Source organism: Apis cerana, linkage group LG8 (genome assembly GCF_029169275.1).
Source record: "Apis cerana isolate GH-2021 linkage group LG8, AcerK_1.0, whole genome shotgun sequence".
NCBI classification, from domain to species: domain Eukaryota; kingdom Metazoa; phylum Arthropoda; class Insecta; order Hymenoptera; family Apidae; genus Apis; species Apis cerana.
Window position 1 is genome coordinate 9,540,954 of NC_083859.1, and position 26,432 is coordinate 9,567,385.

At 34.4% G+C, this 26,432-nt stretch overlaps 1 protein-coding gene across 10 annotated transcripts in view; it reads left to right on the plus strand.

Moving 5' to 3' along the window:
- Window positions 1-4,817: 4,817 nt before the first annotated feature.
- LOC108002604 (polypyrimidine tract-binding protein 2) overlaps window positions 4,818-26,432 on the plus strand; it is a 429,375-nt gene continuing 407,760 nt past the window's right edge. For 5 of the 10 annotated variants that reach the window (XM_062078844.1, XM_062078850.1, XM_062078852.1 and 2 more), the window contains exon 1: window positions 4,820-5,586. In XM_062078844.1, coding sequence (XP_061934828.1) covers window positions 5,579-5,586 — 8 coding nt within the window. In that variant the 5' untranslated portion in view covers window positions 4,820-5,578. Of the gene's footprint in view, window positions 5,587-26,432 lie in introns of all 10 variants that reach the window. The other 5 variants (XM_062078851.1, XM_062078861.1, XM_062078862.1 and 2 more) reach the window with 3 other exon arrangements.

Here is a 26,432-nt window from a genome sequence, read left to right on the forward strand (position 1 = left end):
TATGTGTATTCATATATATATATATATATATATATATATATATTCATATGTATATATATAATCATAAAGGCAGAAATATCAAAATTATCTTTAAATACTAATTTGAAATAAAATTAAATAATAAAATAGAATTCATACGAAAAATTTTGTATTTAACATTTTTTAATTCTGATTTATAAACTTGTATGATTCTTCTGTTTTTGCTTCGCGATAATATGTGCCTCTGGTTTGCCAGTTTCCCGCCAGGGAACCTCTTCGATCCCTTTATTTCCCTGCTACATCGATGTAACGGAGTTGTTTACACTGCGCATGTAATATGGCACCAAATACGCTTCAGTCACGTCGTATGGCTTGCTGCACTATCCGTTCTCTCTCAGAAACAGAAATTTCAATCGATTTATTCGTTGCAATTAGTTATAACGTGTAGTACATACAGTAACTGTACGATGTAATTTACAAATCAGTATCATGACAATTTTTATATCACTAAAAGGTTTCTAAGAAATTTTTATCAATTGTTATTGTTATTATTAGCTCAATTATTAATTAATTTTTAAAAATATGAACGACTAGTAAATTTTCTAAAGATAATATTATAATGTAGGAAATTAAGTTAAAAGACTTGTTACATCTCATTAATTGGTCTATTCTCACATTTAGAGATATCAGAATTGAGGAGAAAGTCGAATCGTTCTCGATACATCCACAATCAGGAGTCCATGTTTCGTAGTTATTGTGTCGAGTATCGTGATTGGCTGTTTTCATTGTTGAGGTCACATGACGGAGAAAAGAAAGGGAGAAAAGGCAGCATCAAGAGCAAATCACGATACGTTTGGTATCAGGATTGTAAGATATAACGGAGGAAATCATTTCCATCGAACGTATATATAAACACAGATAATCAGGTGATTGACCTGACCTTTAACCTTATTTATTTTCTCATTTTCAAAGAGCACTCGATGCGAGAGAAGCGTCTGTGCTTGTAAAGTATTTATCATTTCCTTTATACAATTTTCTTCATAATTTGTTTATTGTCCCAAAGGAAAATTGGAGTCAATATTAATTTAATAAATTAATTAATTATTAGCTCAATTAATTTTTTAAAATTATGAGATTGTTTTGCAAGCAACATGTATATTTAATTAAATACATATTTAACGGACGTATTTATAACGGATAATTTGACGCTTTTATGTGAAATGAAAGGAAATGAGATGCTCAATTGGCTCCTTGACCCCAAACCACCAAAAACTCGGCGATGAGATATGAAAAAAATGAAAAGTGATATCTCTGTTAACAGGAGACCATGGTAGCTTTAGAGCTTTGCCCCGGAAACAGGTTGATATTTGACTTTCTTTAAAACACGTCCAACTTATCTTCATCACAATTATAATTAATCATACCGACAAATTTTATTATTCCATTACTACAAAAAAGTTTATTCTCTGTTAAAATATATCATATCATATCATATAATAGTAAACCTTAAATTTAAAAGTAAATGTATTTAATAACAGCACAGTAATTTAAATCAAATTATTTGATACATTTGTTAAACGATATTTTTTAATAAATCCTCATTTTTATAAAATAAGATAAGATATCTTTTATAAAAATTATAGAAAAAAAAATAATAATAATTGTATAAAAAAAAAATTTTAAATTTAAATATAAAATCTCCACAGTTTAAGAAATGATCAAAGTATCTGAATATAATGAAGTGATTGCATAAATCTTAGAAAGCTTTGCGGACAATGAGTTGTAGTGTCATCGTAATAACCGCAATTAGATCCGCTTCATTGAGTTCTAAATGTGGAGACTCGGTCATCAGGAACACAGAGTAGCAAAGGAGCAACGAAGGATCCTCGGAAGTGGAAGGAGAAGAGTCTCGATGATGATCCTCCTGCGATTTCATCCTGCTATCCTGACCGCTGTCGCCGTCTTTCTTATTAATATGCTAATTTTACATGAGCATACCATCAAATTATGAACGAGCCACTCCATCCACGAGTATTTCCCCGAAACAACTTGATGGAACGGTTTAGATGTTGTCCAGGGTGTTTCAAGCTTACAGGCACGTGTAATACGAAACACCTTCGACCAGGGTAGCATAGAAGCGCGTAGAGTTGTCTCATCCCTTGTGAAATCTTATGTATTTCCTGCAAGTATTCTTCTCGTCGAAGATATTGATTTTCATTGTTTATTTTGTAATTGTAATTTAATTAAGCGCCTTTTTCACCTTAGCTTTCAGGAAGATTTCGCAGTTATGATTCTGTGATTGTTCTGATTTTATGATGATTACAGTAATATAGAAATTAATAAGAAATATGAAATTTATTTTATATTCTATAATAAAATTTTTTATTTTATTTACTTTTAATTTTAATTTATAATTTTTTAACTCCAAATCTTTAAAAGAATTTAAATTTTTTGAAAGGAATGATTATTGAAGAGGAAGTTCCAATGATTTAAATATATAGATAAAAATAAATTTTTGGATGGAATGTTTACATGGTTAATAAATGTTTCTCTGAAACGGAAGTCGAGTTTGTCTCTGAAGACGATTCCAGAAGGATCAGGAATGCATCATATACGTGGATCTATCACGAGTTCACTCAAGGGTCCGCCCTTAAGTTCCTGGAGGGTGGAAGGATTTGCCGCTCCAGTGGCTTTGAAAGAAACAGAAACGACCAACGTAATAGGGACGCAAAGGAAGAAGGAGCATCATAGATGTTCCTCAAGTACTTACATCTTTTTACTTCTACAGTCCTGGAAGCTATAGGGTCGAAAACGAGGTGCTCGCGGACACCAGCATACCTGAAACATTTTTAAAATTCCCGCCACTATTCGCCAATACGATAGATTAATGATTAAAGTAAATATTCATTAAACACAATTTAAGGTCATAAGCTTTTTTCAATTTGAAATATGAAGATTGTTAAATGATGATAGTTAAATTTTGTTATAAGAGAATTAATGATTCTATAAAAGTTTTATTTTTGCATATTACCGTGATATAACTTGACGGCCATTTAATATCAAATAATAGTAAAATCATAATAGGACACCAAAAGATGAAAAGATTAGAGTATGAGGATTCTTTGCGTAAAGATGTAACTGAAACATTGTTTAATTAAAGAAGAGCCAATATCGTTGATATGCAAATTTTATTTATTGATTATTAAATATTTCTTATTGATAATTCTTAATAATGTAAGTTCCATATTATATATAGGCTAAAGTATTGCAATATATCTGAGTTGATGGTTTGTCTATTTATTTCTTTATTTTTATTCTAATATTGATATCCAAATTCTTTTTCTAATAATTTAAATTCTCTAATCAATAATAATCTTTCTTTTAGTAGTTTCAATGTTAATAGGATTAGAAATGTATATAAACGATCTATTGTAAAGTTATGAATCTCTAATAGAAAATACTTCTAAAAGAATATGTGAACATATATAACAACATAGAAACCGATGTTTCGCAAACCGACTCTCATCTATTCACGAACTTCGAAACATTCGGCCTCACATGATCAGGAAAATATGAAGATAGGAGTTCGTGTGATATTTCATGATGCGAGTAACAGGAAATAAGTATACGTTAGTTATGTTAATATTCTTGATGTTCATTAGCCATTTTATCTAACACATCTATGTGTGTTGAAGTTGAGAAGGATGGAGAAAGGCTTCATTTGAAGACAAATCCGAAAGTCGAACACTGAGGACAGAGAACGAATAAACAACCTTATAGGGATGTTAGAAGATGGTAGAAGGTTGAACGCATTTGCCTAGGTATTTCTTGTAGGAAGGATATTGATTATGTCTAGCATTATATATATATAAGGTGTTTTTTGAAGGTGGATCAAAATATTATTTCTATTTCTTTTTAATTGATTTTTAAGAGATCAGACTTTTTAATGGATAAACAAATAATTGATTATGAAAATAAATTCATTTGGGTAATAAATAAATTAAAATAAAATATATAATATTTGTTAGAAAAGAGTAAAGAAAATTGAAAATTTTTTTACTTTCTTAATGATTTTCTTTATCATTATTGATTTGATTTTATTGATTTTATTATTTTTTAAAATACAATTTTATAAATGTTACTGATTAATAACAAAATCCAGGATGAGTTGAAATATTTTTTAATTAGTTTGATAAATCTTATCTTTTAAATCTTAAATCTTAAATAATCTTATCTGTTAAAATCTTATTTGTGATTCAAGTTTTCAACATAATAAAGATAATTTATTATTCACTGTATATATAAACGCTTATATACAAATAAATCAAATAAAATATGAATGCAATACAAAATAGTAATAGTTAAAAAATTAATATATGTAAAAAATTTAAAATATTATTATTCTAATTTTTATCTTTGATTTCTAGATATCACATTGTTTTGTAATGTTATATATTTTTAGTTTAAAATTGATAAATATCCATATTAGATTTTAATTTTTAATTGAAAACTTTAACAATTAAATATTGGAATATGAAATTGATGTTCTATTATTCCAATAGCGCTGCAGTCTTTTTCAGTAAAATCGATAATATCGCATGTGATACGAAAATAATAGAGAAAAAAAATATCAGTGAATAATTTTAAACATATGCTGCACTAAATAGTATTTAAATATCTACATAAACACATTTACAAATTAAATTAATTAAAGAAATTGATTCGTAACCGTTTGACGGTTACAAATTATTTAAACAAGTTCAAATTAACAAAATTGCCGCGAGGTGGCAGTAACATGCGCAACTGAACACATCAGAGAGTACATCTATCTTGCGAAATGCCACGGCCCAAAAGTAGCAGCGTGTGTCTCCTGTCGCTCGTGACGACGATTTGGCGTGTGTGAGTCGTGTGTACGATCTGTGTTCATCGAGATTCCCCCTTTTCTTTCCGCTCGACCGGCGGTCTATCATCCTACCAGTTTTTCTTCCGGTGTGTACGTGCGAACGGGACCGCGTGTGTGTCCGCATGAGAGTCTGTAATCCGCATCGTTTCGAACGTTCACGTCGATTGAGGCGGTGACGGCGGCGAGCGTAGCAGCATTCGGGTGCGGCGGTGACGATTTATTGAGTTTTTTTTCATTACGAAGGCAGAAAAAACGGTAAAGTTAAAGGGACAGGTGAATCGGTCGAATCAAGCTTAATAGTGAAAGAGCGACAGAGAGGGAGAAAAAGAGAGAGACATTGCGAACGGACATCAGGGGAAAAAAGGTTACCTGACACGCGACAGAGACACGCAACGTATACGTGAAGGGTGCGAGAAAGAGACACGCGATCGGAGATAGTGTTTATAGCGCGTACACGCGAAAACAGCCGTGGTTTACATCGCGCCGGGTTGAACAGTGATTTTTTTCGCCGCCATATTTGTACCGCCGTCACATGCAACCTGTTGTTTTCACTGCGTCCTCGTGTCGTCGCTGAGATCGCTGCCGGATATATACTTCGGCGATCGTGTGCGTAACCGGGAAACGTCAAACGCGGGAGTTCACTTAACCTAACATCGGATCTGGAGAGAACCGTCAACGTGGGGATCTACCATCAGGATGAACGGGTGAGTTCGTGCACATGGGAATTATCGACGAGGGCGTCGTACGTTTGTGTGCGTGCGTTTCTGTACATACAATCTTGTTCAAAAGTACGAGAATATTTGCTTAATCAGAGAGAAATGTTTGAAAAATGTTACGAAAATTGATAAATCATTATTCAAATTTAGGTTATGCAAAATTAGAATTAGATTAAATAGTTTATTTAAAGATTATTTAAATATCGCGTTATTCATGAATATGAATTGTTGATTGCAGTAAATATTTTTTTATATTTTATTATATTTTCATATATTCTAAATATATATTAATATTTGGACATTATGAAAAAAAAATTATTTTGTATATAGAAAAAGTATGAGTTTAATAATTAATAATTAAAATTTAATCAATATATGATTTTTTAGGTCAGAAAAATCATGTCTTTAGATATTTACATAATTTTTTTATGTGCAAAATGAATTCAGAATAAAATGATAAATATTATAAATAAAATACGTATAATCATAGTACGTATTTATACATTTATTTACAAAATACATATACAAGTAGTATACAAATATTCAATAATTTAAAAGAATTATATAATTAAATGATACAAATGTAATTAAATATAAATATATTTGCAATGAAAATTATGCGAAAGAAGAAAATTTAATATTTATAATTTATATTTCGCAGCAAATGATAAAATAATAAATATCTCATACTTTTGAACGAGGGTGTACCTTAGTTATATATCTGTATGCGTGATGTCGCGCACGGTTGCCGAAGAAAGGGAAAGGAAAGGGTGTAGCTGAGTGGATGAGGAAAGAGAGAGCAAGAGAGAAAGAAAGAATCGATCTGTGCGTCATAAAGAGAGAGGTAAACGATGTTGCGGACCATGCCAGTACGAGAAAGGGAGATAAAATATACGCTACACGAAGAAGAGCGAGACAAGTATATACCGTCAGTTCGAGCAGGCGCTCTTTCAAACTTCTCGTTTCTTTTTTCTTCTGCTTCTGAACTGACGTTGTACCCTTTTCTCCATGCTTTCGTTTGCCTCCTCATACGCGTATATAGCGTGTTCCAAAAAAAATAAGATTATGCTTCATTAACACAGTATTATCAAAATTAAAAAAAAAGTTTTATCTAAAATGAACCTAAATATCATTTATTATATATATATATATACACACTATACCATAATTTATGAATGTATTTATAGAGATTATAAGATTAGCAGATTTAAATCTGGTGAAAGAAATAAATAAAAGATTTATAGTTGAAAATATTTATAAATAATTAATGATATTTAGAATTTACTTATGAAGACTTTCTCTTTGCTTTTGATGATTATTAACATATTACTGTTTTACTTTAACTTTTTGAAACAACTTGTACATACATACACGTGCGTAACCAAATGTTACTCGCAGCTTTTCTGCTTCTGCGTGTCGGTGACCACGTGATGTTGCTCGTCAAACTGGTGTGTTGCATTACGTGGCTCGTGCTCTCTCTTTTTCTCCTCCTCCCATGCATGCACACACGTATACACGCTCTCGAGACGCTTTTCAATGATCATTATTTTGTCATCGCGCTCGCTAGCTTCTCTTTTCTTTTTGCTCTCGCGCATACCGAATGAGTCGATTAATTCTGGGTAATATATGTGATGTCTTCGGGAAGTCTTAATGTTTTCTTGTACAGGGTTTTTAAAAAAAAACGTATTGCATAATAATAATTGTGTAAAATAATAATGAAGTAAAATGTCTTGTTTTCTCTTTAGAGAATTAAAAAAATGAAGGTAATTTTTCAGGATTGCCAGAAAATTTTCCTGGTAATGTAAAGTTATGTGAATCGAGCACACTATTATCATGATGATACTGATATCTTTACAATCCATATACCATTATATATTAACGTAAAAGCGTTACATTATATCTTTATATTATCAGTTCCCAAGTCTTCATCAAAAATCTCGATGTTCCCTTTTACTATTTCTTATTAGATCATTATGTAGTCATATTTTCTTTAATTCTGGCAATTCTGGAATACTTCCTTAATTGATTAATTTTATTGACAAAGATATATCCATAAGAAATTCTAAGTATTTCTTTTCTCTGTATCAAAAGTTACCAGTAATGAGAATCTAATTGACTAAATTTCTGGATTAAAATTGTGGAGGAGCAAGAACAAATCATACATGGTCTTTATTTATATGTTTGAATAGATATTATTTCAATATTTTTCTTAAAACACTCTGTACAAGATTTCTTTCAGTTTTTATTTTCTATCAGTCCTGGTTTGGATTAATAAAATGTATGTTGTTTTTAAATATATTTCTAATTCTAGTTATAGTTATTAGTAGTAGTTTTCGTGTGTAGTAATGTGTAGTCATTTAGTGTAATGTTATGTATAATTATTACACATTATATTTCTGAATTTAAGGTGTTATTAAATGTTTCGTAAAATAGGATTTCTTGGATTTCTATTTATATTTATGAAATATTACCTTTTGTATGTATGTTTATTACAAATATATTTTACATTACGTGCAATATTGAAAGAAGAAAACGATTGTGAGCTGGGAACTATTAACTACCACTTCATCTCTATCTAAAGTGCAATTTGAAGTATTTTAACACTTAATGTTTCAATCTTATCAATTGCTTTTTTTATCACATCTTGCTAATGGATTATTAACTGTACTTACTTATATTTTAAGATTATGTGAATGTACCGAATGAATTTATACATAGAAAACACCGAGTTAATGATACATTTTATGGAACTATCAAGTTATTCTCTTGGATATTCAGTAACCTATCCATCGTTGTATGAAAAAACATCTTAGGACAAACTATAGATTATAGAAATGCATACCGACGCGAAGTATTTTTTGTAGAAAAACTTTTCCTAAAGCATATTTTTTTCTATATTTTTATTGAGCATAAAGAATCGAATTTGATACGATTTGAATATCCATTCGATTCAATCGTGATCTTTTGACAACCTATATCCCTGAGATTCTGATTAAATCCTTGAATTTATACTCTCTGTAAAATTATAAAAAAAAAAAAATAATACAGAGTTTCTATTTCTCGAACAAGAAGAAGGAAGAGGAAAAATGTCGAAAAGTAAAACGTAAACGAAAGTTCTTTGTTATAAGTCAACATAAATTGCTCGCAAAAAAGCTAACATTTTAATGTGAAAAATATTTATTCAAGATTTTGATGATATCGCCATGACTTTTGCCTTGGTTTCGAACGATTGACGGGAGATTGAAATATTCAGAAGGCACCGCGTTTCACGCGGGGTTGACTTTCCGGTCGGTATTTCGACGCACGCGGTAACTGCTCCGACGTTTCGCCCCGAACAGGTGTCCTTTATCAACCCACGGTCACGTCAGAGCTGCGAATTCGATAAACCCCATCGCCAGCTATCGTTGGTGGATAATTTTTTTTCCAAGTACATCATTCCGTCACGAGTGATGACAAATGCTCGGATAACTTGTTCCATTTCTAATTTCTTTTTCGCGTAGTAATATTATTCTCGAGAAATAACGCACGAGGTGAAGAGTGTTTTTTTTTTAAATCGAGATCGAATAAAACAGGAGGAGTAAGTACATTACAAATATTCAATGACGCGAAATACTAGCGTGACGAAACGTTTCGTGCGGGTTTTGAAAGAATGCGGGTTTTAATAGCTACGAAACGAAACGAATCAATTAGAGTCACTAGAATTAAACACGAAATGTGATTCGACGTAATGAAAAATATAAATAAAGAAACGCTAAAGGCAATCCGTCCGAAGATTCGCATTCTCGAATATGTCAGGCACGAGCGGTGGTGGACAATGCGATGAAAAATGTAATCCGTCCGAGGATCCATATTCTGGAATATGAGTAATGTCAGACACGAGCGGTGGACGGTGTAATGAAAAATGTAAAAGAGACGATAAGCGTCTTCTGGGGAGGAAATGTCAAGAGGAGAAGAAAGGGAAGAGAGAAAGCATTTATTCCATCGATCGAACGGAATATAAACCGATGATTGCACGAATTTGATCAGGAGGCGGCGCGATCAGGCGGGATCCCCAATTTCCAATTTTCATTTCGTAATTACGAACCAAATCGCCCATAACTCGAAGACGTCTATATTCGCCTTCGAGGTGTAGAGGCGATCCCGGTACGAAATTAGGTTTCGCCACTTCATCGGTCCGTGAGATATGCAATAAGACGAGGGCCGCGCGTGGTGGAGCAGCGCCAGCATCGAAGATTTATCGATGGGCCGCGTGCACCTACTTAATAAGACGTCTTGATCGCGTGTACGCGCCACCGCCACGCCAATAGATCTCGTCCTGACGTCCACGCGATTCCTCCTCGATCCTCGCCCAGCGGCGCGATAATAGGACAATTAGGTGACATCGTTTGCGCCCTGCCTTTCGCTCCAAACTTGCCCGATGGATGATCATTCTTGTTTCGATAGATATCGGCAGATTTTGGGAGAGGGAGGGACGGTCGGCTGGAATTGAGAGGAGATGGATCGTCGTTGCCCAGGATTTGGGGATCACGATGGAACGACGGCATTCGAAATGTTCATCCTTTCGATCGTATTTATCCGTCGGGGTGAAATTTACGTAGGGATTTGTTGAAAAAGATTATTAATAAGATAATGAGCAATGGATCATTTTTATTGATATATCAAAATGAAAGGCAGATCGTGAATTAACGTTTCTCCGTTGACGTGGTCATTGACTTTTGTAGATACCAAACGTTTAATATACAGCTCTAGAATTTGTTAGAAGAGTTGATAAAGCCTCGCTTTGAAACTCGGGGAAAAATTTAACGAAATTGGTTCGTTATCAAAAGACGGTGTCGGAGTTTGGCGGACGCGTAGGGTAACGACGCTGCGCGGTTGATAAATGCAACAGCGATCGAGGTGAATGCGAGCGCCTATCTCGCCGCTCTCGATATTGCGTTCTCAATAGTCGCTCCATCGATCGCACGCGGCCGCCTCAAAGGGCCGATTCCTCCAGATTCGATTCTCTCCGTGACGCGATTCTCTCCCTGTCTTCGGGGATGATAACGGGGCCATTGTCGCATCGCAAACTGGAACACCGCGCGGCTGGAAATTGCTACTCGATCGATAAATTGGCACGACGTGCGTTTTACCGCTCGCACCGTTTACCTTTCGATTATGACAACGGAGAGATTCGAAAGGATCGAAACGTTGCGCAAGGAAACCTGTGTGTATCTGTTGCGACATTCGCAAAGTGTGAAGATTAATAAGATTTCCAGAAAGAAATTGTTTCCTTCGTAAGTCGTTCGTAAGAAATATATCATCATTTTATGAGCGAGTGTTTTTCAATATCAAAAGCAAAATTCGTAACACGCGCGTTCCGTTCCATCTTTGTTAAAATTTAAGGAGAGAGAGAAAGAGAGAGGGAAAACGAAAACTCCAACACGGTCGTTCCACTTTTAATACTTGCAGGCCTTTTTATTCCCCTATTACCGACTGCTACGAGAAACCATTCCCCTCTCCCCTCCCCACCACGGGTATTTACGGTGGACGATTTTCGCGCATTGTCGCCGTCCATTTCCTCGAGCACTTAAACCGATCGACATTTTTTTTCCTCCCTTCCCCCCGTTTTACCGTCGTTTCGAAACGCCTCACCCTTTCTACAAGTAGAAACGAGCGAGGAATAAAAGAAACGCTCGACCCTGGGTCGAAAAAAATTACGATGTCCATTCAATGGAAAAAGAATCGAAGAGAGAGAGGGAGGGGATCGATGCAACGCGATTGACACGAGTCACTGCGCGTTGGGACGCACACAGGGCGTCGTATTCATCGATATAAATGGCAAACGACGGGGGGATTCGAGGCTGTTTCGAGGCTGCGTCGAAAAGTTCAATCGACGGATGCGCAGCGATGCATCGGTAATGCACCGATCCAGGGCTTCGGTCGGGGCCAATTTGCTCTGCGCGCGAGGGGGAGGAGGAGGAGATGGAAGAACGAAAGAGACGCGGGGATTCCCTGGCACGGAGCACGATATCCCTCTAGTAGCAATTACCGAGCATTCATCTCGTGAAAAACGTCCCCTCCTCTCTCTCTCGTCCATTGTCACCGATGGCCTTTTCTGCCCTCTGGTGTATGGTGTGTAATCAAAAAAAAATCGAGGATCGTGTCCAAAGACCGACCAACTCATCCGCTCGATCGAGAGAAAGAAACGATTCTGTTTCTGATAATCGTTAATCCATGTAGAAAGGAGAGATTAATTGTGAATCTTTCTCGCTTGTTTCAATTCAACGTCTGATGTCGAGAGATTAGGATTACTTATCGTGTACCGTTACTACTGATGATCGAAAGAAAGATATATCTTTTTTAAAAAAATCAACTCGAAATCAACTCGATGCACTTGCTATAAGAGGACACAAGAGTAAGAAGAAGCAAAGATAATATTTTCATCGAGCGTTTAATCGACGTAAGAGGATCTCTTATTCTTATTCTTTGTGAAAGAAAAAAATGGAGCTGTATCGGAAGCTATATTTACGCGACATCTACACCTGAATGCGTGAAATGCGTTCGAACTTCGATTATACGTAGCGAATGCGTGAACATTACCGGCAGTTTGTAACGCACGCCTCTCTGATTTCCACGTTACATCGATTTCTGTTCGACGAGTAAAATGGCCGTCGTGGTGGATGCTTTTCGGCCGCATCCGTCGGACCGTAATCGAATCATCTCGATGATTTCAGCTCGAAGTTACGAGCGGCATCTGTAACGCTCGAATCGTCGAGATTGGAAAATTGTTGGTCAACTATTTGAACGGCGTGCACGCGTTTTATGAAACGTTTTGCGAAACGCCTCGTTTCGATGGAATGACGTTATATTTTTCTTTTTTCTTTTTTTTTTTTTTTTTGAAAATGTGTCCCAATGGACGGTTCTTTTTTCCAGTTTAATCGAACAGAGTTTGCAGAGCTAGTTTGTTCGATCGTAGTGCTCGCAATCGACACTTTCTCCTTTTTGATATCCTTCCTTTTCGATCGATCGATGCTATTTTTGGAGTCCATTAAATTTCAAGGCTTCTTACGAAGTACCACCACTTTTTTGTTCGCACAGTAGTCGTTTAATTAGAGAAATAAGAGACGGACCAACGAAATGAGAAATTCTTCTTTGAACCAACTAACTTCGATATGCAAATATTGCACGGGATAGGGAAACTTGGCCGTGTTTTTCTCGATGAATTTATTCATTGCGCAGAATCCGCTGAGAAAATAATTGCGGGATAATTTTTCGATTCGGAGGATTAAGCGCGGCCAACCCCTGTAAACCCCTCCTCTTGTTCCTCTTCTCAATTTTGAACAACTATCCAAGTCGATGCTTCTCTTGTTGAAAGAAGGAAAAAGAAAGAAGGAATCAGAATTTTTTCAGAATTTTTCTCTTCTTCGTAAAAAAAACGTCTGATCCCGATGTGTAATCAAAGTTACACGCTTGGTGACTTTATAACTTGACACGCGTGTCCCGTGTTTAACGGGAATAGAAATTCTGCCGCAGTTCAAAGGACTCGTAATTTTGCCTACAATCGAGAGGACTGAAATTGAAAGAGAGCGCGATATAATATTGAATCTGCCATTAGTAATTGAAGCCTAGAAAGTCATTCTCCCTGTGTGCTCGTCAAGTTTCGTTTTAATGAGATATAACCCTGCTGCAAAGCATCAGCAATATTTGCAGAGACACTTGCGCCGCGTAAAGGGAGGGAGTGAAAGATTCGACAAAGGGAATCTCTCGTTTTGTTCTGGTTAATACACTGGTTCGGTTACCTCTGGACTAATTAGCGCCGTATCATAATTCGAGCGAAGCGGAGAAGAATAGGCGAACAGAGTTGAATGGATAAGGAATTTGATATTAATAAGAAGCGGATTGAACGTTGTGAATTTTGTGAAAATATCATAGAAATTAAATTTTGAACATTTTAAAACAAAGAAAAGAGAATCTGTCTGGAATTAATTTCACGAGATATCGATCAGAATTGACCCAGTCGCCGCTATCTCTATCGTCAGAAACATAACGAGCATTTCTCGACGCTAATAGATCATGGCACCGTGCCACGATGCGAAAGGATGCCACGAGTTTTGGGTGCATTGACAGTGAGTTATAATTCAAGCGTGAACTGGCTGGAACGTTGTTTTGACTATCATTACGACTGCGATCCGTATGCGTGGAACGTGTTTAATAGCGTTGTTTCGTATATTACGCCAAAGATATTTCTTTCTTTCCTCTCGATTTGCCAATTTTATACAAGGATCAGAGCAATTCTATTGAAACGTGTCCTCCTCTCCTTGACCATTTTGTTGATCTAATTTTTATTACCCAAGTTGGTGTCCAAATTGTTATTTTTCGCCAAAGATATTTTACTCGTTCTTTGCCCTCGAACAACGATTAACAGTTTTATTGAGAATATATTCTCATACTTGATCGTTTGACTACTCTAATTTTTATTGGCCATTTTGTCGATCAAAATATAATTTTTTGCCAAAAATTCTATTCTTTGCTCTCGAACGATCATCATCGTTTGCCAATTTTGTACAAGAAGAAGAAAATAATTCTATTGAGAATATGTCCTACTTGATCATCGATCTGACCATTGATTACTTTAATTTTTATTTTGTTCAAAATGTAATTTTTCATTTTAAAAGATATTTTACTCGTTCTTTGCTCTCGAAGGATGATTAACAATTCTATTGAGAATACGTGTAATTTTTATTGGCCAATTAACAGTTTTATCGAGAATGTATCCTTATGTTTGAACTAATAATTCTATCGATTACTCTAATTTTTATTGGTTAATTTTTATTGTCGATCAAAATGTAATTTTTTGTCATAGATATTTTATCCTTTGTTCTCGAAGGATGATTAACAGTTTTATTGAGAATATATTCTCATACTTGATCATTCTATTCATTACACGTTGATCAAAATATAATTTTTTGCCAAAAATTCTATTCTTTGCTCTCGAACGATGATTATCGTTTGCCAATTTTATACAAGAAGAAGAAAATAACATATTCTATTGAGAATATGTTCTACTTGATCATCGATCTAACCATACCATATCGTTAAAAATATAATTTTTCACCAAAGATATTTTATTCGTTCTTTCCTCTCGAAGGATGATTAACAATTCTATTGAAAATATGTTCCTATATCTTTGATCTAATAATTTTATTGATTAATTTTCTAATTTTTATTGGCCAATTTTTTATCGAGAATATATCCTTATATATGAACTAATAATTCTATTAATTATTCTAATTTTTATCGTCGATCAAAATGTAATTTTTTCCAAAAAATTCTATTCTTTGCGCTCTTGAAGGATGATTATCGTTTGCCAATTTTGTACAAGAAGAAAAAAATAACACTTCTATCGAGAATACATCCTTATATGTTTGATCCAACAATTCTATCGATTGCTCTAATTTTTATCGGCCGTGTCGTCGATCGAAATGCAATTTTTTGGAGTCGATATCCGAAGGAAGCAAATACCTAATATCGTAAATTGTATCTTTGAATCTTTCTTGAAAGATTCTTTCCTTAAATATCCTATTTTAGGGGGCGGATTTGGAATCATATTCGTTATATGCAGCATTTTCCCACAGCCAATCGAACACGACTCGACTCGATTCTTTTGCAACGTGCGTCAAAATCAAACTTCACGCGTCGTTAGAGTGATTGTATAGAATTTTCCGCGGGTTCTACATGTGTACAACCCGCATGTGTGCCCCGTATCGTTTATCGTTATCAGCGCATGCGTTCTAACGTGCGCTTCGTGTAACTTTGCTCCAGAAAGGCAGCCCTTATCGGTTTTTTTTCTTTTTTTTTTTTTTACTTCCCATTATCTGCGAACGTTTCCGGAAACGCATTTATTGTTTATTATATCGTTTTCAACGCGTGATATATTTAATCTGTACCGGGAATAACCGAAGGAAGGGGAAAAAGTAATTGGTATAAAAAAAAAAAAAAAGAAATGGAGGAAAAGAAAATTAAAATTCACAAAGGAGAAAGATAATCGATAATAATATTTATCGATTCGTGAATAATTCGTGGAATCCTTTTTTTTTTTTTTTTAATTGGAACTATAAAAGTTGGATAAATTATTATATATTAACGAAGTTGCTTAACTTTTTTGTTTTTTTTTTCCATCTTATCGTAACAATTTAATAACGATCACGCGCTTTAACCACCTATCATTACTTAGTGCCCCTTCAGGCGTGTGGTTGAATTTAAATATGAGCGTAGCCAACAGCGAAAGGTATATTACACCTTTCTGCACCTGCGTTAGAGCCAGTATTCCATATTCAGGCTCCAGCTGCAAAATGATCAAGCACCTGCTTCGAGGGTTACCTATATTTCATAAACTTTCTCGAGTAGGTCAATTTTTTTTTTTTCTTCGCTTTCTAAACTTTCTTTCCTTCTCTACGATGTTTATCAAGAGATTTTATTCTTCGAAATAATAATCCCCTGTACACACATTTTCCTATTTATTTTCCTATTCATATCCCAATCCATTTGTTCCAACAAGTTTTTACACCTGTAAAAAGGAATCGACAGCTAATAAATTATCCAGACATAAGAATAATAATCCCGAATAATCGAATGACTGCTAATCCTGTACACACATTTTCCTATTTATTTTCCTATTCATATCCCAATCCATTTGTTCCAACAAGTTTTTACACCTGTAAAAAGGAATCGACAGCTAATAAATTATCCACAAGACATAAGAATAATAATCCCGAATAATCGAATGAGTGCTGCAGAGATACGGTCGCTCAACTTCCAGTGATTAACCGAGTTTGAGTCAATAAGGTTTAATTGAAATTAATTAGTACGCCGCCCATGCTACACCATTCGTCATTGTTACCGATTAAGCCGGTCAACTATCGATATTGCCATCGTTATTTCCAACATTATCGCGCGGTGTTGTTTAATCGCGGCGAAAGCAAACGAAGTAAACCGTTTGGCGAAACCGATGGATTCATCGATCGACGCCATCCCGCGATCATTCGCCCGACGAGGCAAAAATGGCTGAATCCGAGGATTGCTCGAGCCCTTCCTATTCATCCTCCCGTCGAAGATGAATAACGCGCCGCCTGAAGCGCCGACGGCCGCTGCCCACGACTTCACGTTTCGGCGAATGGCAGACGATGGTGGTGGAATTTTATTAACGATCACCGGCCAACGTGACCGGTGGCCCATGTTTGATGGGCTCCCGGCATCGATGCCCGTGGCGCGCTAATTAAAACTGACACACGGTGTCCCATGACGCGTGTATATCCATGCGCCTGTGACGCCACCCGCAGCTTCGCTCGCCCCCCGCTCTTCTCTGCCCCGATTCTCCTCGATCGTCTCCCTCTCTCTCTCTCTCTCTCTCTCGTTCGGTGTCTCCGAATCAAGATCGGATATTCGTCGATATTCGTTTCGAATCTCTTTTTGGAGGGAAGTTGCGCGGAATATTTTTGGACAAGTTTTTCCAAGTATCAGTTCGCATTGATTAAATCGAAAAGAGTGATATATAGAATATTATAGGAGAGTGAGTTTTTAAAAATAGATCGAAGATATTTTGTATATATATGATTTTTAATTTTATAAACGGATGAACTTATTATTCGTATTATTATTATTACTTGTATTAGTGGGAATTGTAAATCTTATTTTTTTTACAATAATTATTAATTAAACTTAAAATTTGACTCCCTTCGGCTCCATTTCGCCAACATTGCCAAGCACACACACACACACACACACATGTATGTATATATATATATGAAAAGGGAAAAGAATGATATATAGAATTATACGTAAAGGAAAGTGACTTTTTAAAAATAGATCGAAGATATTTTGTATATATATAATTTTTAATTTTATAAACGGATGAACTTATTATTCGTATTATTATTATTACTTGTATCAGTGGGAATTGTAAATCTTATTTTTTTTACAATAATTATTAATTAAACTTATTTAAAAAATAAATTTTATATATTATTATTCATAGTAGTATATTTAATTCTATATTTAACTTCGTGAATAACGAATAAAATAAATTTACATATAAATGAATTTGTAATTTGTGTTATTTAATGAATCATTATTACTTTGAAAAATTTCAGCGGGGTGATTTTCGAAAATTTGACTCCCTTCGGTTAATGGCTCCATTTCGCCAACATTGCCAAACACACACACACATGTATGTATATATATGGAGAGGGAAAAGAGTGATATATAGAATTATACGTAAAGGAAAATGATTTTTTAAAAATAGATCGAACGAATTTTATATATATATAATTTTTAATTTTATAAACGGATAAACTTATTATTCGTATTATTATTATTACTTGTATTAGTGGGAATTGTAAATCTTATTTTTTTTACAATAATTATTAATTAAACTTATTTAAAAAATAAATTTTATATATTATTATTCATAGTAGTATATTTAATTCTATATTTAACTTCGTGAATAACGAATAAAATAAATTTATATGAATTTATAGTTTGTATTATTTAATGAATCATTATTACTTCGAAAAATTTCAGCGGGGTGATTTTCGAAAATTTAATGGCTCCATTTCGCCAACGTGACAACATTGCCTCACACACACACACATACACACACATGTATATATATGGAGAGGGAATAATCAGGAAACGTTGAAATCGTGATCAGACGGTTGCACGTCTTCTTGGTCCGATTTTGATTTCCTTCCAGGGCTGATTTCTCATCAGGGTCGATTAATAGGAAAGCGTCGCTGAATTTTCCTACCCTCCACCTCCTCCTTCCTCGTTGGATATCCCGAAGAGCTTAGATAGAGCCTCCTCGTTTCTTTTTTTCCCTCGAATTCGACGAGAGTCCTCGAGTCGTCGTTGATGGAAATTAATGAGATTGATCCTCGCGCGAGGGGGCGCGAAATCCGAGTTTCGAAACGCTGTGATCTCGAACCCGAGGGAAACGTTGCCCCATCCTCGATAGTTTTTGGATTTATTTTTTTCTTTTTTTTTTGCGACAGAATCACTTTTTTCAAAAGGATCGCGAAGGATCCGTGGATTTAGGGGATGTAATGAAAATCATGATGGCAGGATATATATTCTCGATTACCGATCCTTGGAAAATCTTTTTACCAAGCTTGGAAATTCATACTCATCATTTCTGACGAGGAGTTGCATTTTTCCAATTGTTTGTTTCGTCTTTTCTTTCTCCACTATTGCATACCGAAATGGCCAATTTAATCCAATAATAATTTCCAACCTACTCTTGAATAATATTTGCCAAAGCTAGATTAATATTATTTTATGTCTCTCAATTTCTCTTCGACAACTTCTCTTTGATCTCTGTCTGAAATGTGTTTCTGTCAATGAACAAATTCTCTATTTACCATATATATATATATATACATATACCACGCTTTCTCTCTGAAAAGCAACGAGAAAAAGACGATAAAAGGAGAAGAAAGAGGAAGACGAAAATAAATTGCGAGAGGGAGGCAGGAAATTCCTCGACTTTCAAGAAGGGAAGGAAGGATTCAATACTCGGCGTATTTCGCGCAAAACACGACCCCTACCGCGGCGATCGTTCTTCAGAGAGGGGGGAAGGGGAGCAAGAATCATCCGTGGATCGACAGATTTATTATTTGCCGACGATTTGTCATTCGCGCGTCGAGCCCTCCCCTTCTTTGTGTACCTTTGGGATCGAGATATCGACGCCACCAACTGCGACGATTTTCGAGATTCATCCCCTCTGAAGGGGGCTGGATAGATCGAATTTTATTTCCTTAACGCGTTGACTGCTTCAAACGAAATCTGCAACGCCACTGTAGCAGTATATTCTAGTAATTCGATATTTTAGTAATTCGAGTCGTTGAATGATCTGCCTCGTCATTTCTTTTCATCGTTTTCAATTCGTGAGATCCACACTCTACATGAACTCGAACCTTTGACGAGTATAATTGTGTAACTTTCTATCCTGATTCGTTCCAATATCGAAAAATGGAAGAGTTACGTTTCTTAGTGAATCTTTAATGAAATTAAAATATAATACGTTGAATTTTATTTATATAAATCGTTATATAAATAGAGGAATTGGAATTCTAATTTTATCGATATCAGTAGTCAAATATCATACTAGGTTTACGTTCTATTAAATAATTTTTTTAACGAACCATCTTTGCATTACTTTTATAACGATTCGATAGTTTTATTACCAGATCCTTAAGTAAGCAAGCGTCGCCCGAATGCGAGTGTTAAAGAAATCAAGGATTTGGCGATCGTTAGGACTTCTTTTGATTTATCTACGAACGATGTAAAATGTCTTTTCGGATAGAAAAGATAGGAGAAAGGATATTCCTTTATCTTTGCTCCCTTTTTCTTTGAGAAAGGATCGGAGAGAGGATTTATTATTTTTGTTTCGAGCTCGAATTAATTTGTTGGGATTGTTGATCGTGTAATCGGAGGGTGGATTTCGGTTTACTCTCATTTTGATGAAAATGAAAATCCGAAACCGCAATGCGCAATACCATAATTTCGATGGAACGGTTTTAAACTTGAAAATGTCTACTTCAAACGGACGAATTCGCCGATTTTCGTCAGTTCCGATGATTTTAATTATATTATACGCGCAATTTCGATGCGAACGTTTTCAACACGTATCAAAATTCTCAAAATTTCTTCTCAAACGACAAATCAATCGAAATCGATTCTCTTTCATCGATCATCAATATCCTATGGTGTATTCGTATCATTAATATGCAATCACTCTATCACCACGTATTTTCCTCATTTTCTTTATTTTTTTCCAAATTTTTTTTTCAAAGATTAACATTAATCTATCAATCCATATAAATTTCACAATTTCGCAAAAGTAATAATCGATACGATTTTTTCATTTTCCATATTTCTTTCAATTTTTTTCAAAGATCAATCTACTAATCCAAATAAATTTCGCAATTCTGCAAAAATAATCATCGATACGATCTTCTCATATTCCATATTTTTTCCAATTTTTTTTTCAAAGATTAAGATCAATCCAATCTATCAATCCAAATAAATTTCACAATTTCGCAAAAGTAATAATCGATACGATTTTTTCATTTTCCATATTTCTTTCAATTTTTTTCAAAGATCAATCTACTAATCCAAATAAATTTCGCAATTCTGCAAAAATAATCATCGATACGATCTTCTCATATTCCATATTTTTTCCAATTTTTTTTTCAAAGATTAAGATCAATCCAATCTATCAATCCAAATAAATTTTACAATTCTATAAAAATAATAATCGATACGATTTTTTCATTTTCCACATTTTTTTCAATTTTTTCAAAGATTAATCTACTAATCCAAATAAATTTCGCAATTCTGCAAAAATAATCATCGATACGATTTTTTCATTTTCCACATTTTTTTCAATTTTTTTCAAAGATTAATCTACTAATCCAAATAAATTTCACAATTTCGCAAAAGTAATAATCGATACGATCTTCTCATATTCCATATTTTTTCCAATTTTTTTTCAAAGATTAAGATCAATCCAATCTATCAATCCAAATAAATTTCACAATTCTGCAAAAGTAATAATCGATACGATTTTTCAAGTTTCGTTTGAAACCATTCTACGACATTCTATCATTTTCTCATACTTTTTTCACCAATTTTCCAAAGATCGAGATTAATCCACTATAATCCAAATAAATTTCACAATTCCGCAAAAGCAATAATCGATAACACGATATTTCAAGTTTGAATAAAAAGTATTCTTCCATTCGTTGTGACGTGTTTCGAACGTTGCTGTCCCCCCTTTTCCACGCGATTGAACCACGAATTTCGACACTCGCCGTGTATAACAGAGGCGAAATTTCGTACGAATATCGTGTTGTGTCCACTCTAACCAGCAACCTTACCCGTCAACCGGAAACGCTGTTGGGATTAACGGGTGGGAATAGACAGTTGCACAGCAACGAGGAACACGCACGAAGGGCTACCCTCGGTATCCCGCCATCCCAGTTCGTTTCGCGATCACGCAACGGAAGCTATAATGGAGCAGGCACCACCTTGAAAGATCAACTCTGTTGCACGCTTGCTTCATCTTAACGCTTTATGCCCGATCAACCGATACCGTGAATCGCTATTTCGTCGCCGTTGGAACATTAAAATAATAATTTTTATCTCGTGAAAGGAGAGAGAATAATCGAGAATAAAACGATCAAGAGTATAATGTTATAACAAGAGCGAAGAGATAAAATAAATGCGAGTTAAAAATAAATCGTTAATCGAAAATCGAGTTAATAATAAGATATATATATGTATTTTCTTCCCGATAATTAATGAATTTTGCGTCCAAGTCGTGGTTATTTGCGATAAATCGAGAAATTTCCTCCAAATATAACCAAATTTCGATGATTTCGCGAAATAATTAAAGGGTGTCGTAAATGATTGCGAATTCGAAGCTTAATTAAAGTTTTTAAAATTCTCAGAATTCCAAATCAGGTTTCCATTAATTTCTATCACAGGGGATGGATGTGAAAAGTATAGTAATTGGTTATTGTTATGGAGCTAGAAATAGAGAGGCGAAGAAAGTTATAAAAAACTGGTTCCTTTGGAAAATTCTCCAAATTTGAGGTAATTTATAAAAATGATTTTACCAAAAAAAGAAAGAAAAAAAAAGTAGTCAATTTGCATTCGGATTAAAATACACGAAAGAAATAACGAACTGGGAATAAAATTTTAGGAGCGCACGGGATAAATTATCATGATGTTATTAATTAACTTTAATATCGTGTTTCATTTTACCCTCTTTTATTTTGACCCCGAGGGAAATAGCGGAGAAATCATACAGGTTATAATAATCATTAATATGTTGAAATAAAATTAATAACGATATGCTTTTGTATGTTCCAAATAACAAGCTGAAAAAACATGGCGAATAAAACGTTATTCATCGTTCGAGAATAACAATAATCTTATATTATCGCAATAAAGGAGAGAAAAAAAGAAAAGGAAAATCCGCAAATCGTGAAATCTTAATAATTTTTATTAATTTTTCATCGAGCCTTTTTTTATCCCCAATATCAATATTCAATCCTTTGGATACCACTTGTCTCCTGCCTGTTGCAACATCGTACGTAATAAATTCTAACAAAACATTCTTCCTGTGTCGTTTCAATTAAATATGATCGTGACGACCCGATTTAGGATCGTGGCTCGATCTCACATATTCCATTGTACAAAAAAGAAAATTTGTCGAATTAATCTTTAAACCTCAATTAGCAGTAGAAAGTATTTCTCCACGGCCGTTGGAAAACGAGGCCAAATATAAGGAAGAAAAGCATGGAAGAGCGGATTATCGAATTTATACGCAGCGAAATAAAAATTAATTACACGCTGCATTACATATTCCTCTTGGAGTCCATGCTTGAACTGAATCAAATGATTAATATCGTGGCCTTGCCCTCGCGTCTTGCAGGAAAATTTAACGATTTTCGAAGGCGGCCGATGGACGAGCTGAATCGCCTCAACGATTAAAATGCTAATCTCGACTCGTATCCATCCCCCCCTCCATCCATCCTGATCGACTTTATTTTTTCTTCCCTTTCCTGCGCTCTATCTTCTTCATTTTCGAGTTTCGCTCGTGCGCGACGAATGGAATGATCGTTGGAGGATAACGGAGGATATAAAAAAAAATTATGCCTTTCTGGACTGATTAACGCGGGACTAATTATCTCTTTGCCAACAGTAAAATCGATCGAATCGACTTAAGAAATAAATTTCGTATCGAATAACTTAGGAAAAAAAAAAATAAAAAATTCCTTCTCCGAATCAACACTTTTTCTCCAAACAGCGATCAACAGTTTTCTTTCCTCTTTTTTTTCCATTCCATCGCGCGTATTGGTCCCAAAGCAAAAAAAAAAAAAGAAAAAAGAAAAAAGAGAAGAAACCGATCCAGTTTCAACGTTATCCACTGGCGTTGGATCCAACTGGGAAAAGATAACGCGAAGGAAATGTTAGCTGCTGGCGGTGCTCTTTTTAATTCTCTCGTCAGGAGGAGGTGGAGGGGGGGAAGAATATTTACATTACAAATTAGAAGGTGTTCCTTCGGTCTCGTACCTCTTTCGCGGGGCCGGTCAAAATGGCCGCCATGCTGATCACGGCCGGATTACACGGGTCGAGATAGACGTTGGGGAGCGGGGAGGAGGAGAGGGCACGAGCATTTCTAAAGACATTTCTCTCCCCACTTTCTTTCCCCCGATTACTCCCATCTCTGTGGATTATTGCGATCTCGAATGTTCTTTCTTTCGAGTTCTTTTCATCCCGGATTTCAGAATCTCGAAATAAACGAGGTTTCATATCCTGTCCCCTGGACTTCCTGAGAAGAGAACGGGAGGGGGTTTGGTTCTTTTTTTCTTTCTTTTTTTTTAAATTCTGTGTCGTTAATTTGATGCATTGAAGAGATTCTTTCGAGTTTTCTCTTTTCGCTTTTCCTTTCTTTTTCTCTTTTTTAGTAGTTTTAGAGAGTTTAAATCTTAAAAGAGTTGTAAATGTGTTTACGAGCGTTTACGATTAAATCTTGCATGTTTATGTACGCACGATTTATGTATTTCATAAATATTATTATGAAATGTAGGGGAACTGTAATGTGGAGATTTGTTTTATTTTTACTCTTGTTTTATGTTATTTTTTTGAAGTTTGTACGTGATAAAAAAGAGCAAAGGAAGAGGGGAAAAAAAAAAAAAAATTGGAGAGAAAGAACAGACGCAGTTTCGATTCATTGTGAATATTTGAAAAAAAATCAAAACTGTGTAAACATTCTCACTTATATACACGCGGTTCATTTCTTTTTCATTTTTCCTCCTATTTTTTTTTTTTTTTTTTTTTTTTCCCCCTTTTTGAAATTTCATTTTTCATTTTATTCCCCGTGAAATGTTCCAGTACGCACGATCATACGCATCGGTTACCTTTAACTCTCATTATTCCAATCCCCGTTTTCCCTTTTTCCGCTCGGCCATACGTGCTTGCGTTTTATTTTATTATGCCGGGGATAATATATTTTAATGTATACCGTATTTACCAGCGGCCCGTTTTATAACGTATTCCGGACGAAGAACAATGCTTCGATGGTTCCGCGCATAAAAACCTGTTAATCGGTGAAATTCAAAACACTTTGGGCGATGATCGAAACGTCACGTCGTTTATTTTTCGCTCTTGTAATACTTGCTACTTGAAAATCGTCGCGAAATCAATTTTTTTTTTTTCTGTATATAAATACGTATGAATTTCATGTTTCGAGATTAAAATTGGATAAAAGAAAGCAAAGATTCAGATTACAAATTTTTGCAACATGTGAAATACGAACAGCTGGTTTTATAAATATAATTACAATTGATCTTCTGTTTTAAATTACTATTTTAAATTAATGTCTCGTCAACATCTTCAACTCGACCAAGAAGAAATCCATTTCGATGCATCAATTTTTTTTCTCTTTTATATACGTGAATGTTTCGAGATTAAAATTGGATAAAAGAAAGCAAAGATTCAGATTACAAATTTTTGCAACAAACATGTGAAATACGAACAGCTGGTTTTATAAATATAATTACAATTGATCTTCTGTTTTAACTTAAGCATCAATGTCTCGTCAACATCTTCAACTCGACCAAGAAGAAATCCATTTCGATGCATCAATTTTTTTTCTCTTTTATATACGTGAATGTTTCGAGATTAAAATTGGATAAAAGAAAGCAAAGATTTAGATTACAAATTTTTGCAACAAAAATACGAACAGCTGGTTTTATAAATATAATTACAATTGATCTTCTGTTTTAACTTAAGCATCAATGTCTCGTCAATATTTTTAACTTGATTTTGGAAGCTGTGATTAATCTTGATGATCTCAGTAATCGGCCATCAAAATCCTTATAAGATCTATTGATTGATAAATAAATAACTATGTTGGAATTTTTTTTCTCTGTTATATACCTGAATTTCATGTTTCGAGATTAAAACAAATTATTCACTTTCCCAATTTTTGCAAACTTTGTGTTACCAGTGAAATAGGAACAGCTGATTTCATAAATATAATTACGATTGATTCTCTATTTTAAATTACGCATCAATGTCTCGTCAACATCTTTAACTCGACCAAAAAGAAATCCATTTCGATGACATCAATTTTTTTTCTCTTCTATATACGTGAATTTCATAACTAGATAAAACAAATTATTCCAAAGTTTTGCAACAAACTTTGTGTTACTAGTGAAATACGAACAGCTGATTTTATAGATATAATTACAATTGATCTTCCATGTCTCGTCAACATCTTCAACTCGACCAAGAAGAAATTCATTTCAATGACATCAACTTTTTTTCTCTTTTATATATGAATTTCATGTTTCGAGATTAAAATTGGATAAAAGGAATTATTCACTTTCCAAATTTTTACAACAAAACTTTGTGTTACTAGTGAAATACGAACAGCTGATTTTATAGATATAATTACAATTGATCTTCCATGTCTCGTCAACATCTTCAACTCGACCAAGAAGAAATTCATTTCAATGACATCAACTTTTTTTCTCTTTTATATACGTGAATGTTTCGAGATTAAAATTGGATAAAAGGAATTATTCACTTTCCAAATTTTTACAACAAAACTTTGTGTTACTAATGAAATACGAACAGCTGATTTTATAAATATAATTACAATTGATCTTCCATGTCTCGTCAACATCTTCAACTCGATTTTGAAAGCTGCGATTACTCTTGACGATCTCAGTAATCAACCATCGAAATCCTTATTTTTCGGAAGATCTATCTGCTGAACGAAT